Source organism: Gopherus evgoodei, chromosome 1 (assembly GCF_007399415.2).
Source record: "Gopherus evgoodei ecotype Sinaloan lineage chromosome 1, rGopEvg1_v1.p, whole genome shotgun sequence".
Lineage (NCBI taxonomy): Eukaryota > Metazoa > Chordata > Testudines > Testudinidae > Gopherus > Gopherus evgoodei.
This window is the reverse complement of record NC_044322.1, coordinates 159,433,522-159,448,177: the sequence shown is the minus strand read 5'-3', so window position 1 is coordinate 159,448,177 and position 14,656 is coordinate 159,433,522. Positions and strand designations below refer to the sequence as shown.

Here is a 14,656-nt window from a genome sequence, read left to right as displayed (position 1 = left end):
TCCTGTTTCGCTAGACGTGCTCTTGGCCAGGTCACCCTGACTTGCACTCTGGGCTTCAGCTTCCTCCGCCGCGAGAGGGGGCTGCTCACGTGGGTGGGGCTGTCACTCCTGCAGCCCCAGCGAGCTGGGGATGGGGCGGGGCCAGGGGCTGGCTCCCGTGGCGGCGGGCGGGGCAGACGGAACGCTGCCTGCCGGGGAGGGAGGCTCTGCACCGAGGCCACGCCCACGCCGCGGGGACACGCAGAACTCGATCCCCGAGGGGTGGGGACCGTTGCTGCTGGTGCCGTGTTTCCCCGAGGCGTTGGGGGGCCGGTTCGGGGGACACAGACATGGCCGCCTCCGCGCTGCTGGGCTGCGGCCGGGCCGTGACTCGCAAGGTGAGCGGCGGGGACGATGCGCTCCCGTGGGCGGGGGTAGGAGAGGCGCAAGCACCTGTCCCCACTTGGCCGGCTGGCGTTAGCTTCCCGTTCTGATCAACCCAGGGCTGTGGCTCCTGCCAGCGGCGCATGCGCCAGAACTCAGCCACGCCCCCCGCGCACACTGTCTCAAGGGGCCACTGACTCCTTGGGTAGGGGCGCAAGGAGAGCAGCAGCTGCGCATGCGTTCGGGCTCTGCTGCCGTTCCACTCCCCCGGGGGCAGTTTTCCTGGCCGGGGTAAGCGGCGGGGTGAGGCTAGTGCGCATGCGTCATGTTGGCCGTGCTTCACCTTCCCAGAGCGAGCCTGTACACAATGGGGCGGCACCATAGGTGCTGCGCATGCGTCTTTGGGCGTGGGGAAGTTGCGGCGGGGGCAGGTCTGTGCATGTGCTGGGAGGGCGCAGCCGTTTGCTCACCCCGAGGGGAGAGACTGAGGCGGCTGCCCCTGTGCTGGGCAGGGCAGTGAGGCCTCTCTGCTCTGGAGCCTGGGGTGGCCAAGTTTCCACCCGCATAAAACAGAACACCCTGCCCCGCCACTTGCTCGCTCGCTCGCCCCACCCTGGCTCATTTTCATGCGGGGTGAGGGCTCTGGGGTAGGGCTGGGGATGAGAGGTTTGGGGTGCAGGAGGGTGCGCTGGGCTGGGATCAAGGGGCTTGAAGAGCAGGAGGGGGATCAAGGCTGGGACAGGGAATTGAGATGCAGGCTTCAGGCAGTGCTTACCTCAGGCAGATCCCAGAAGCAGTGGCTTGTTCCCCCTCTGGCTCCTATGCAGAGTTGCGGCCAGGCGGCTCTATGTGATGCCCTCACAATGCCCATTGGCTACAGTTCCCAGCCACCAAAAACCAGACACCTGGCAACCCTATGGGGAGACCTGCTGGCACGCAGAAGTGCTGTGGCTAGGAGCATAGAGCTGCACTGCCCTTTCTGGCCCCAGCCTGAGTGGTGTGCCCCAGTACCTTACTGTAGACAGGCCTCCCTCTGCACTGGAGCCTATCTGGAGAATGTGTCACTGCAAATTTTCAGAACATTCCAGCTTGTTTGCCTGTCAGCATGTCTCAGTATCCAGGACTGCTATTGTCCTTCCTAGCAGAGCCCAGGCTTCGAGTCTGGTCATGCCCACACCACAGGAGAAAGGTGTGTCTGATACAGAGGTGGGCAAACTATGGCTCACAAGCCACTTCTGGTCTGTGGGACCCTCTTGCCTGGCCCTTGTGCTCCTGGCTGGTGGAGGCTAGACCCCCTCTTCTGCAGCCTCAGTTCATTGCACAGCAGCGCAATGCTCTGGGCAGCGGGGCTGTGAGCTCTTGCCGGGCTGTGTGGTGTCATGGCTGGCTCCAGCCAGTTGGCATGACTACCTGTCCCAGTGCTCTAGGAGGCATGACTAGCACTGCCAGCCACTGGTGCTCCAGGCAGTGCAGTAAGGGGGCAGGGTGTGTGTGTGGGGGGGGTGGGGGGTGGTTGGTAGAGGGCAGGGGAGTTTGGGGGTGGTGGTCACAGGTTGGGGCAGTCAGAGGGTGGGGAATGGGGGGGTTGAATGGGAGCAGGGGCCCCAGGGGGGCAGTCAGGAAGATGGGGAGGGGAGTTGGATAGGGAGGCGGGGGGAAGTTAAGAACGAGGGTTCCAGGGGTGGTGAGGGAGCAGGCCGGGGTTGGGTGGGGCAGGAGTCAGGGAGCAAGAAGCAGGGGAAGATCAGATAGGGGGCGGGGGCTGGGCCAGGCTTGGCTGTTTGAGGAGGCACACCCGCCTCAGCCAGCCCTCCATACAGTTTCAGAAACCCGATGTGGTCCTCAGGCCAAAATGTTTGCCCGCCCCAGTCTAATGCTTGTTAGCCTTCCTCATGAAGTCAAGGCTCAGGCAGACTGGGCTTCGTTTGATGCAATCTGTTAGAATGGTGCTTGAAAATTATTTCAAACATAGCTATAAGCAGGCTTGGAAGGATTAGATTTTTACCAGTAAATGTCAATATCACTGTCCATACATATACTGATGAAAAATATTCCATCGATAATAATCAAAATTTATAGATAGGGAATGTAGGAAAAATGCTGCCTGAGAACTTATTACAGTCAAAAATCCAGTAATTTAGACTTTTAAGTTAGGCTTGTTACAAATAGACTAGTGAATGAAGAATAATAACAACACGTCTGAGTTGATTTAAGGATATCGCTTCTTGGCTTTTTTTGGCTAAGATCAATTATAGTTCTTGACATGATGTTGACAATTTGTGTTTTAATCATTATAAAACTTTAAATTTTTAATCTCAGTATCTACTGTTATTAAATCATTATTGTTTGACTCCACACCAGTTTCCTGCAACTGTGAAAATTTAAACCAATTAATATAAAAAGTAATAAAAATAAAAAATGCTTAAAAATAAACATCAATATTATCTGTCAAAATTATTAAAAAAAAATAGAATTCTGCCAATCCTAGTTATAAGCTCTAGTATGCAAGGGCTTCTCTGCAACGAGTCTTAAATGTTTCTACACAATAATGCAAGAAACAGGTCAAGGTGAAAACAAATCTCATGCCGTCAAAAGGTAAACTGACTATAATTGGCATCAGGAAGAAAATCCTACACAGACATACTGTACTTCATTTTACATTTGACTGTGTGTGTTTAAATTGATTTTTGCCTTTCTTTAACAGGTAGTGGCTACTGTCTGACACTGGGCTAGATACATAGGTAGATAGTCCATGACCAGATCTCAAATTCTGTTCCATGTGCCTCAGAGATGGGCCTGGTCTACACTGTGTGTGTGTGGTGGGGGTGGGGAGAGGTGAGGGGGTCGATCTAAATTGCACAACTTCAGCTACATGAATAACGTAGCTGAAGTCAACATACTTAGATCTACTTACCGTGATGTCTTCACAGCAGTAAGTCGATGGCTGACATTCTCTTGTCGACTCCGCCTGCATCTCTCGCCCTGCTCGAGTACCGGAGTCAACAGGAGAGCGCTCGGCAGTCGATTTATCACATCTAGATGCGATAAATCGATCCCCGCTTTCCGTCAATCTAGCGGGTAATGTAGATAAGACCACAGAGTTAGTAAAAAGTGCTATGTATCTTTAGGCTTGGAAGGATTAGATTTTTAATCAGTAAATGTCAATTTCAGTGTACACACACAAACTGACAAAAATATTTCTATTGATGAAATGTACAGATAGGCAAAGTACAAAATTATTTATTAAAGTAAGAATTTATTAGTTAGATTTAAGGATATGCTTTGTATATTTTGATGTGTGATATTGACAGTTGGTGTTGTAACAGTTACAATGCTTGAACTTTTTGAATCTGAACATCTACTGTCATTAAATAATTATTATCCGACATCCCTCAGAATATCCCGCTATTGTGAAAATTTAAATAGATAAAAATGTTTAAAAATAAACATTACTATTATCTTCCAAAATTATTATTTTTTAAATTGATTTCTGCCAAACCTATGTATCTTTTTCTACCAAAACAGGATTGTTCACTACTGCATACTTTGAGTGTAGCCCACAGTATCAACAAATATTCGAGCTTTACTTGCTGTTTGCTTTTTCTGTTTTTTTCCTTTTAGTGCAACATAATATAAACTAGGACACAGTATGGCAGAATGTAAAACATGATCCAATACGGCCAAAAATGTCATTCTGGAAGGAAACAGTGTAAACAACAAATAATTGCTCTACAGAATAAGACTATAATGTTTGAATGCATACTGGGCAGCATTACCTTGACCCTTCTGGAAAAATGGTTAATTGGTTGCGGTGCAGGGGAAGCCCTTGAAACCTTTCCAGCAGACGGTTCAGTTTTGTCTAAAATAGAAAAAAAAAGTACCTGTATTACAGCAGCTGTGTGAAACAGCTTCAGCTTTGGCCTGGAGGGGCATTTTTATCATTGTATCATGAAATTTGGGACTAAGCATTGTTGTTGGCTGGCTGCTGCAGTACGGGTACTATTATTTTTTTCTAATATAGATAGTCTCCAGAAGTGTAAGTGCAAAAGGTTGTTTAGTGAAATTTCTTCTTGAACAGAAAAGGAGTAAAACTCAAAGGTATTTTCTTTGGACTCAAAATTTGGATAATGCCAATAATGTTAGTTTTGGAAGCGCATTTTGGCCCTTTCTGTGCTATATAAATAACTGAGTCAGAGGTTCCGGTAACAGAATAGTTGTCCCCTGACCTGGTTTTACAGTACGGTTTAAAATTTGCAGAGTGAGCTATGGGAAGCGATGAACATGTGACATTTTTAAACTTGTAAGTGCTCTATAGCTGTTTTCTTTTAAATGAACATGAAATTTGCTACTGTGTAAGTTAAGGAACACTACCAGTTTTTTTAAAATTTCTAGTCTTTCCCCCTCCCCCTAGCCCTCCTAAAATTCCTGAATATCTTAAAAGCAAGGAAATAAATAGTGAAGGGTAGGTAAATAAATACTTAAATGTATTCACAGTTCATAAAATCTTACGGATGCATGTGTAAAATCACATTGCCCTTGCTCAGAACAGTCCTAACTGCCTGCATCCGGCTTTTGATATACATATTTCATAACCACAACTTTTGAGAAATTTTTGCAATAGTTGTCTGCAAATGAAAATGTGATACATTTTATAGACACATTGGAAACACTCTTTTATTCTGGCCATAGTAGTCGGGGTTGATGATTGGGGTGTTTGTGTAGAATTGATTTGATGTAGGTAAATATGTGGTCTATATGTGAGTGGTAGGTGTTGGTCTCCAGTTCAAAATGGGGATGGTGTAATGGTTTTTCTAATCCATATAAGCAGCATGGATAAATTAGATTGGACTTTTTTGCCTCTCCAATCTCTCTCCAGCCCCCTTCAAATTCCATCTAATAATATCCTATAGGGTGTTTCTGGAATGTGTATTGAGAATAGACAATAAAATGTGGTTGTGATGGAGGAATGTTGTCTGGCCTGTATACGAGAGAGTAAAAAGCACAATTTTGGTGTATCAGGCTAATAATGTTGAGGGGACTGAAGGGAACTCCAGACTATATGAAGCAGGGGAGTCGTGACTTAATAGAGTTTGTAGCCTGCACTGAACTGCATAAGGGGGAGCTGGTAGAAACCTCTATATTTAGGTTGCCTGAGGGGGACCAGATTACATGAACAAAATATTGGGACACATTGGGGGGGCAGGTCTGGAGCACTGCTAAAGAGCCCCCCCTTAAAAGCCCCGGACCAGAATATAGGGACAAATGGCATCCCGACCATACATCCGTCAGGACGTAGGACAAACGACTGAATATTGGGACGGTCCCGATTTTATCTGGACGTCTGGTCACCCAAGGTTGCCAAATGCTTTCTGTTATAGAGAATGTAATGGATCCTTTTTGCGGCTTACCAGAAACCCTGACCATTACAAAGAACCTGGCCTGAGTTCTGAACAAGCAGCAGATACTCTGCTGCCAGAGCAGCTGTTATGAGAGTAGCCAGGGCAGTGGAGAGAGGCTGGAGTTGGGTTCCCTCCATAAATTCCAGACCCAGCTTGTGGTTCCAGTGTCTCATGCCACATACCCTCCTAGGGGGCACCATTGTTGTAGAAGCCCTTCCAACTTCCAGGCGGGAAAAAGAGAAAAAGACTGGGCTCCATCCAAACCATGACCTGTGAAGAAAGCATGTCTCTCTCACCAACAGAAATTGGACCAATAAAAGATATTACCTCATCTACCTTGTCTCTCTAAAATCCTGGAACCAACACTGCTTCAACAACACTGTATACAGATTTATGGTTGTTCATGCAACCTTAACTTGGCTTCCTTGTGCAGATGCATTAGGATCTTGCAGTTACATGTTAGCATACTGTCTTTTCCACAGTCTCCTCTTCAGTATACAGTTTGGATGTGCAAGGAGCACAGATAATGGTAAATCTAGCAGTTCCCGAAGTGTGAGTGCTTGGCTTTACAACCTAAATAATGTTATTTTAACATTTTTGTATTTGATAGGGTGAGTGGATGTCATGAGGGTTTCTGGTCTATAAAATCATACTGTAAGAGATTCTATGAGCTGAGTATGTTTAACTATCTAGCGTTACCTGTTTCCTTCCATACTTTTAAATGTTTGCTTAGTTTAACTGTATTATTCCTTAGTATAAGTGGTATACATAGATAGCATCAGTATTTTATCTGTGAGAGAAATCCCAATGAGGTAACCGTTCCACCACCACCTTTGTACTGCATCCAGGGAATTCATGTCTGTCATCCCTCTTTGCACCTTACGCAAAACGGTAGTTAACAGTAAATCAGAAGAACACTGCAGATGAAAAATCAAAGCTTTATCTAATTAAAAAAATAAGAGATTTGTTTGATTTTAATTTTGCAGACTTTACAGCTAGAAGCATGGGGACTCCGAAGCCTCTCTCCATCTCTTTCTCTCTGCACCAAATCAGAGGGCTCTAAAAAAAGTCAAGAAAAGAGTAAGATGTTTATTTTTCTTAAATTGATGGTTGTGTGCATTTGTCATGTATATAAGCACATTAAAATAGGTGCACAGCTAATAGAAACGTCATTTTTCATTTGGTATTTAACAAGAAGCAATTTGAATGGCTTTTTAGTCTGTGGAATGTCCAGGTTACAAATTTTGATTTATTCTTCGATGTCATGTAACTATTTATACATCTTAAGGGGGAGGGGCAATTTTATCGATTTTTTTTTTTTGATTTTCATCTTAAACGTAATCCATATTAAAGGACTTCCACACTTTGGACACTTGTGACATACATTTAATACTCCTGGGGGAATTCTGCACCACTCTGCAATGCAGAATTTTGCAGATATTAACGTGCGCAGAATTTCCTTTTTCCCACAGAAATGGGCTGCAGTGCTGCTAGCTGCCACTAGAGACTGCTGGACTCAGCATGCACATAGAACACATTGCTGGGGGGAGGGAGACGGAGCTAGAGCAGTGGTTCTCAAACTTTTGTATTGATGACCCCTTTCACACAGCAAGCCTCTGAGTGCGACCCCCCCCCCCCGCCATAAATTAAAAACAATTTTTTATATATATTTAACACCGTTGTAAGTGATGGAGGCAAAGCAGGGTTTGAAGTGGAGACTGACAGCTCATGACCCCCCCATGTAATAACCTAACAACCCCCTGAGGAGTCCTGACCCCCAGTTTGAGATCTCCTGAGCTAGAGGGTTCCTGGCAGCTGCAGTTCCCAGCATGCCCTGAGGGAAGGAGAGAGTGGCGCAGAGGAAACTTTGATCGCATGGTTAATGATATATGCTGACAAATATAATATTTCACTCTTCACTGAATTTTAAATCATATTCTTTGTTTCCAATCTTTAATGATGCCCAGAATTAATGCTCCATTTCAATATTGCTGCTGCCTTCTTTTGTTCAGTTTCTAAAGACTTCCCAGCATGAACACAGCTCCAGCTTTTGCTCTGTTGATACTCCCCTCCTCCCCCAACACTTGTGTTTACCTTGCCACTTCCTGTGTATTTAGTACAAGATCTTTTTATATTTGAATAAACTTTCTCAAATATAAGTGACAATGTCTGTAGACCATGATGTCTGGGTTGATGACCCAGTATTTGATTTTGCTGTGCCTTACATACATTTTGTGTCTCTGAAATTATTTTAAAGTAAATAATACCTATATAATAAATCAGTATTTAAACTACTGTATTTGAAATATGAATAAAATTACCATATTTCTCTTCATGAAATGTTTTAAATTTCTTGCATCTGTGACTTTACTGATGTCTTAACTCGCATGTTGTTGAAGGCTTAACTGTACTCGGAATCGCTTATTTCTCATACATCCCAATTAATCTCCATAACTGTAAAACTGGTGGAAAAAGTATATGTAGAAATAATCAATACCCTGTGAACTATGCGGTACTTTAGATCCAAGTTACGCAGCATGGACTTCCAAGTTATGTGGCAGAGCTACACTAAACTACACACCAAAGTGGGAATCATGTAGCTATTTGTGGGAGAGTTTAGTAGTGCTGCATGGCAGCTGCCAGCTCTTCCTGAAGCTCTCCCTGTCCTCACAAGAATAGTCTCTGTCACTGGTCTTCCACTCCTCCAGCAAGCCACGCAATCTGCTTTGAGTACCTAAGGCCCATGGGTGGGTAATAGTTTAGAAGTTACTGCTTTCTTTCCAGCATCGCCAATCTGGACAGTAAAATTTAGTGGCAGTATCCACCTCTACTCAGAGAAAGAATGGCGGGCTGGCAATTTCTCTTAGCTTGTTACAGTCCCCAATATGGAATAATCAGAGAGCTGACGACAGGATCAGGAAATCCACTGAAATGTCCATGTGGAGAACTCACAGCACAGAGAAACAAACAGAGAGGAAGAAGGCAGGAAGGCAAAATAGTAAGTGGAAAAGCTCAAGAAGAGGAAGGGGCATCATTTTGTGGTTTTATGTAACAATTCAGCAGGTAAATTATGGGGACATTTTTACAACCAGTTACTTTATACTGTATATGAGATCTTGAACAAGGGAAAGACATGTAGCCATCTAAGCAACGTTCATGAGTTATCCCTCTGTTGCTTATGAAGATAGCTATTCTGTTGTGATGATTATCAAAATGATCACTCAGTAATTATTCTTTGTTGTCTTGTTCTTAGGTTTATATATAATATTTATCACTGTAGTACCTGAGCACCTCACATGCAGCGATGAATTTCTTCCAACACCCTTGTGAAATAGGAAGATATTTTTGTCCCCTCTTTACTGATGGGGAACTGAGGCACAGAGAAAGAAAGTGACATTGCAGAGTTCTCACAAGAATTCAAACATAGCAAGGAACAAAAGCCAGATCTCATATGAGTTCCAGTTGTAGCAGTAAAGAATGTCTGGTGCTAAGTAAAGTTCTTATTTTTACCACTTCAGATATATGCACAATATAGAAAATGTAGCAGTCTCTTCCAAGGTTGTGCAATTAATGAAATAACACTTTCAAATTTGATTTTTATACCAGAGCAGTTCAGAAACTTAACGTTGGATATTTAGGATCTCCAAATTAACAGGAGTGTCAGAAATGATAATAATCCTCTTTATGCCATTTCCTAGATGTGGTGGCACCTCAGGAGAGCACCAAACTGCTGGCCACCAAAACAACAGTTGAATTCCCTAAAAAATTGTTTCCTAGTTCTCACCCACCATCTGCAAATAAAGTTGAGACCAAGACCATAACTAGTACTAGCAATGATGAAGCTTTAAAGCTAACGGATGAAGAGGTGAGGAAATTCTTGTCAAGAAAAACTTTGGTAGCATTTCCTGAGCGAGTAACACTTTCCTCACTTGAAGAAAAGGCTTCTATCACAACAAGAGAAGGTTTGAGCAAGAAGTTGGCTGAGGAAGAGTCTTCATCCAGCTCTGAATCAGATTCCAGCTCTGATTCTGATGAAGAAGATAGTGCCTCAGGAATTTCCACTAAAACCAGAGTAGAGTTTCCAAGACGAGATCCCTTCTTTTTTGAGAACGGAACAGTGAAGGTAATGACATTGGCAGAAGAGAGCTTGTCCCAGAAAGGAGATGAAGAATATATACCTAAGAAGAAGCCCAGACCAGAAATTGAAGTGCCTCACATCAAGCAGATGGAGTCTGGTAAAACAGCAACAGCCAACAGTAAAATATTAAAGTCAGAAACAAGAGAATCTTCTGTGAAACAAAGCCCAAAAGGGACAGATTTGCAGAAGTCAATCTCAAAAACACAGGCTAAAGAAAGCCAAAAGCCAACAGCCGTCAGACTTAAGGAATCTAGACGCTTGGCAGAGCCTCCCATTGGAGCCCAACCAGCAGCAGCACAGCTAAAAGTTCCGCCAGGGCCTCAGCAAGAAGTGGAACAAAAGCTGACTTTGAGATGGGAAGAAACCAAGACAAGGGAGGTACAGGAGACTGAAATAAAAGAAAAAGTTTCTCCTAAACTACAAGAGGAGTTTTTGAAGGAAACACCCTTCATGGTAAACACTGCAACAGAGGAGGAGATCATTCAAGAAGCTGGAGCTCAGACTGAAGAGCAAGGCACTACACAGGGTACAGCTTTAAATTGTTTGAACTATATTGGTTCTGGGGCTGGGGCTTGAAATGACATTTTTAATTATATCTTTGGTCTGGATTCTCCATATTCTGTTATAAAGCTAGCTGATATAGCACATTGTGGAGGAAATAGTCACAGCTTGGTGATAAATTCTTGCTATCGTATCTACTTACGTTGAAAAACTTTCTTCTTTTTAATATGCAGCTTCGAGTTATGATGGTGAAAGGAAACATATTTTTTTATTGTACTTACTTTTTTCTTAAATCAACATTATACTTGTTAACAGATAAGGAAACCAAGCTTGTTCCAGTTTCGAGGGACTGTTTTAGTCATAGTCTGTTGTCATAAAATCAAGATTTTGTTGCGCTTTCAGTAGAACCACATCACATACAGCCAGCGACCTGTGCCCAACCTCTGGATTCTCTCCTTTTTCTTCCTGCATAACTTCTGCAAACAAACCCAGTAGCTGCCTTTCTGCTGAGCTGAATGTGCCACCATCCCAGTTGCTCAAATGCTGCCACTGTCTAGCCCAATTTTGCCATACCACAGATTGCAACAGATTTGGGTAGCACAGGAAGATCACAGGAGCAGGAGTTAGCTGTGAGACAGGTGGACTTGTAAGGTGAGCAATATGTCAGGCCAGCAAAGGACCCAATTAAATCAATAAGATAGCCTGGGGAGAAAGGGGCACTGATGTCTTTCTCTATCACACATCATGCCTTCCCCAAATCATCTCCCAGCCATATATCTCTATCTCGCCTAACCTTCCTGGTTATAACTAGTCTCCTTAAACAATTCAGTTTCCCACCCTCAAGTTGCATGAATCCCACACGGTCAGCCCCATTGCCAAATTCTTCCTGTGTTCCCCATAGTCCAATAAAAGGAAAAATTTCTCCATCCAAACTTGTTCAACACCTTCTGTGGTGCATCCTTCTCTTCCTCCAGCCCATCAGAATGCTAAGTGTCCTGTTTTTTGACATTCAAAAATCTGGCTACCATTTTGCTAGCACACTTAATATAAAGAACCTGCCTACTTGCAAGGATGAAAGCACAAATAAGGACTATTTGCAAGATCAGAATTATTTGCAAGAGGCTTATATGACAAGTAATGCTTTTTGCATGTATATTTTCAGGAGACAGTGCTGGGCAAAAGGGGTGCAGGTTTTATTTAATGGCAAAGTCAACCACTAATTTGACCTACCTTCAGAGTTAGAATCCAAGGATATTTCCTTAATATTTTTGAAATACAATCACTGTTATGATTAACCTTGCCAACTTTTTGCTCTTCTGCACAGCCAACGGAAGGCGCTTATAAAAGCCGAAAAACACCATTCTCTATGGTTGTCTACATTTGATGCTTCTCTTTCCCCACAATACTATCTTTAGACAGCCAAGCCCTGTAGCTTTAGTCACTCCCTTCAGTAGCTAACACCTAGAAAGTAACTAGAAAATTAAAGGAATGGGTCTAGTTAACCTCTGGTGAGTTGGAGAAAGACTTTATTCTAAAAGGCCCTGCTGCATCAAAGTGAAGTATGCACCATTTTCTTAACTAGTTCATATTTTAAACAGTGGCCTGGGTTCGCTTTCACTCATTAGAGTAAATCTAGAGTAACTTCATTAAAGTAAATGGAGAAGCTACTTCTCAGTTACACCTATTTAAACCAGCAAAATCTGGTTTTCATTTAACAATTTTTAAATTGTTTCTGGTCTTTTGCTGGTCTTTTTTAATAAACAGAAGAGCAATAGTTAACAGCACTGGTCACAGATTTTATGTAACCTACATTTCCTTCCTGTTTCTTCTTTCATTTATCTGCAAACACAGCAGCCAGACCAACTTGCAAGACATATTATACATTTTTCCTACTTAGAAATCTGTACTTTAAATCTGCTTCATCCCATAAAGTGGAATAGGAATGCTAAACATCCATCAAAACAAATGTGCCATTAGCTGTTGGTAAGTAAAATTACCAGCAAAGTTAACTCAGAAGTGTACCTCCGACTCACTTAACAAGAACATCATGTGAAAAGCTCATTCTGCTTGAGAGAGAGTGCATATGAAGATTGAAGTATGGGGGGAGAACTCAGGACTAAAGCCTTCTTTTGAGGAACCAAGTGCAGTGCATCATGGGCAGGAAAAAATGGGATTGTTCTTTCCTGAACATCTGTCTCTTGACTTAGAAGGACCCTGTCTTGCAGGTTGACTGTACTATTTTCTAGGCTTGCTTATTCTTTGGGCTCTTTCCAGCAAAGATTGCAACACCTAGTTCAAATATGTATGTAGTGGTTTCTGTTGTGAGATGTGTCCTGCTAGGAACTGAATAGAAGGCACTATTTATTTACCTTCATAGTTCTACCTGCCATTTAAACAAAATTGTGATTTGTTACACTTGCAAGAGTCTCAGTTATAAAATGCAACAGATACATGTGTTGAAACATATGGTATCACTGCACCAGTGTAGGAGGATTAAGGAGAAAACACAATGTTCTATTTCTTGTTTGTTTATTTTTCTGGGAGACTGTCGCATTACCAAAAAAAACAAATAACTGTAGAAGGTAAAGGTTTTGATATAAAATAAACAAATGCAAACCACTGCATACAAGTGGCACAAGCTTTTATTGCTAGATTGCGCTAAACTTTCTTTCTGACTGTCAACTCTTTTTTATATAAAAGTACAGGCTAGCATAGGAAATACGTTTTGCATTTCCCTGTGTGGTAAAGTGAATTGAACAGTAATGTTGTTATAAAAGATCTTATTTAAACTAGTGTAATCTTTTCTAAAGTAGAAAAATTAATGTCAGCTTTAGTATATGTGGTATCAGAAATTTAAGCTTTTTATTATTCATTCAGAATTCTCTCTTTTAGAAAAGAAAGCCAGTGTGAGGTTTTGAAAAGAATAAAGAGTATACAAGGAATTTCATAATGTGGGGGGGGGGGGGATTGAAATATAAAGTCCTTGATATATTTTCTGATACAGCCACAGCTGAAATAATTTGTGGAAGTCCTTTTTGTAACTAAGTTTTTATGAGAGAGATCATCAGCTTAATTTGTTTTAATATCCTTATTTTGTGGTCGGACATGACAGATAGATATAAATGTGTAATTAATGCTCTTTTGCATCTCTTGGCTTGCTAAGAGTGTCACCTAATGTTCTGGCTGTGGGGAGAACCAGCTAATAAAGCTAAGTGACATTAAGTATATACTAGGCTACATTCAAGAGAGACAGACTCATTTCCATCAATAGTAAATTATTTGTGTGTTGAAATAAAAGCACTGTTGTTAATGTTTTCCATTGTAAGGGAGTCATATATTTGGAATCCTGTGGTAGTTGATTCAAGTAATCTGTTGTTCTGTCTTTTCATTTAAAGACGTGTGATGTGCTTCCTTGATATCTTATAAGATACAAACAGAAGTTTAGCAACTTTAGCCTTACACTGTAGCTGCTGACTTTTTTGTTTTTTTATTCTTAAATGAATGAGAAGTCTCCAACTGTATGGAACTGATGCAGTCAGAAAGAGTGTTATCTCTGTTCTGGCATCACTAGATTGACTAGTCTTATTTTTGTTCCACAGAGACCAAAACAGCTGCTGCATCTGAACAGGAGGAATTTGATAATTCTACCTACAAGAACCTCCAGCATCATGAGTATAACATGTATACCTTTGTGGATTTTGATGTGGAGCTCTCACAATTCAGACAGCCTCAGCCATCTTCTGGAAGGCTGTCACCAAGGCACTAAAAGAGCCAAGATGAAAACAAATGTTGAAGCCTATTTGAATGAATTGCTCTGACACTGCTGCACTGTCCATATTGTAAAAAATAAATAAACTTCCAGTAACTTATGCTGATGATTTTGAGTCTATCAGAGTCACTTTCATAGATTCATAGACTCTAGGACGGGAAGGGACCTTGAGAGGTCATCGAGTCCAGTCCCCTGCTCTCATGGCAGGACCAAATACTGTCTAGACCATCCCTGATAGACCTTTATCTAACCTACTCTTAAATATCTCCAGAGATGGAGATTCCACAACCTCCCTAGGCAATTTATTCCAGTGTTTAACTACCCTGACAGTTAGGAACTTTTTCCTAATGTCCAACCTAAATCTCCCTTGCTGCAGTTTAAGCCCATTGCTTCTTGTTCTATCATTAGAGGCTAAGGTGAACAAGTTTTCTCCCTCCTCCTGATGACACCCTTTTGGATACCTGAAAACTGCTATCATGTCCCCTC

The 14,656-nt window shown here is 42.5% G+C and overlaps 1 protein-coding gene across 1 annotated transcript; it reads left to right on the top strand.

Moving 5' to 3' along the window:
* The first annotated feature begins 208 nt into the window (after nucleotides 1-208).
* NDUFV3 (NADH:ubiquinone oxidoreductase subunit V3) lies at nucleotides 209-14,277 on the top strand. The gene is made up of 4 exons (XM_030577015.1): nucleotides 209-377; nucleotides 6,749-6,842; nucleotides 9,461-10,426; nucleotides 14,001-14,277. The coding sequence occupies exons 1-4, from the start codon at nucleotides 330-332 to the stop codon at nucleotides 14,165-14,167; spliced, it is 1,275 nt and encodes a 424-aa protein (XP_030432875.1). The 5' UTR covers nucleotides 209-329; the 3' UTR covers nucleotides 14,168-14,277.
* Nucleotides 14,278-14,656: the final 379 nt, after the last annotated feature.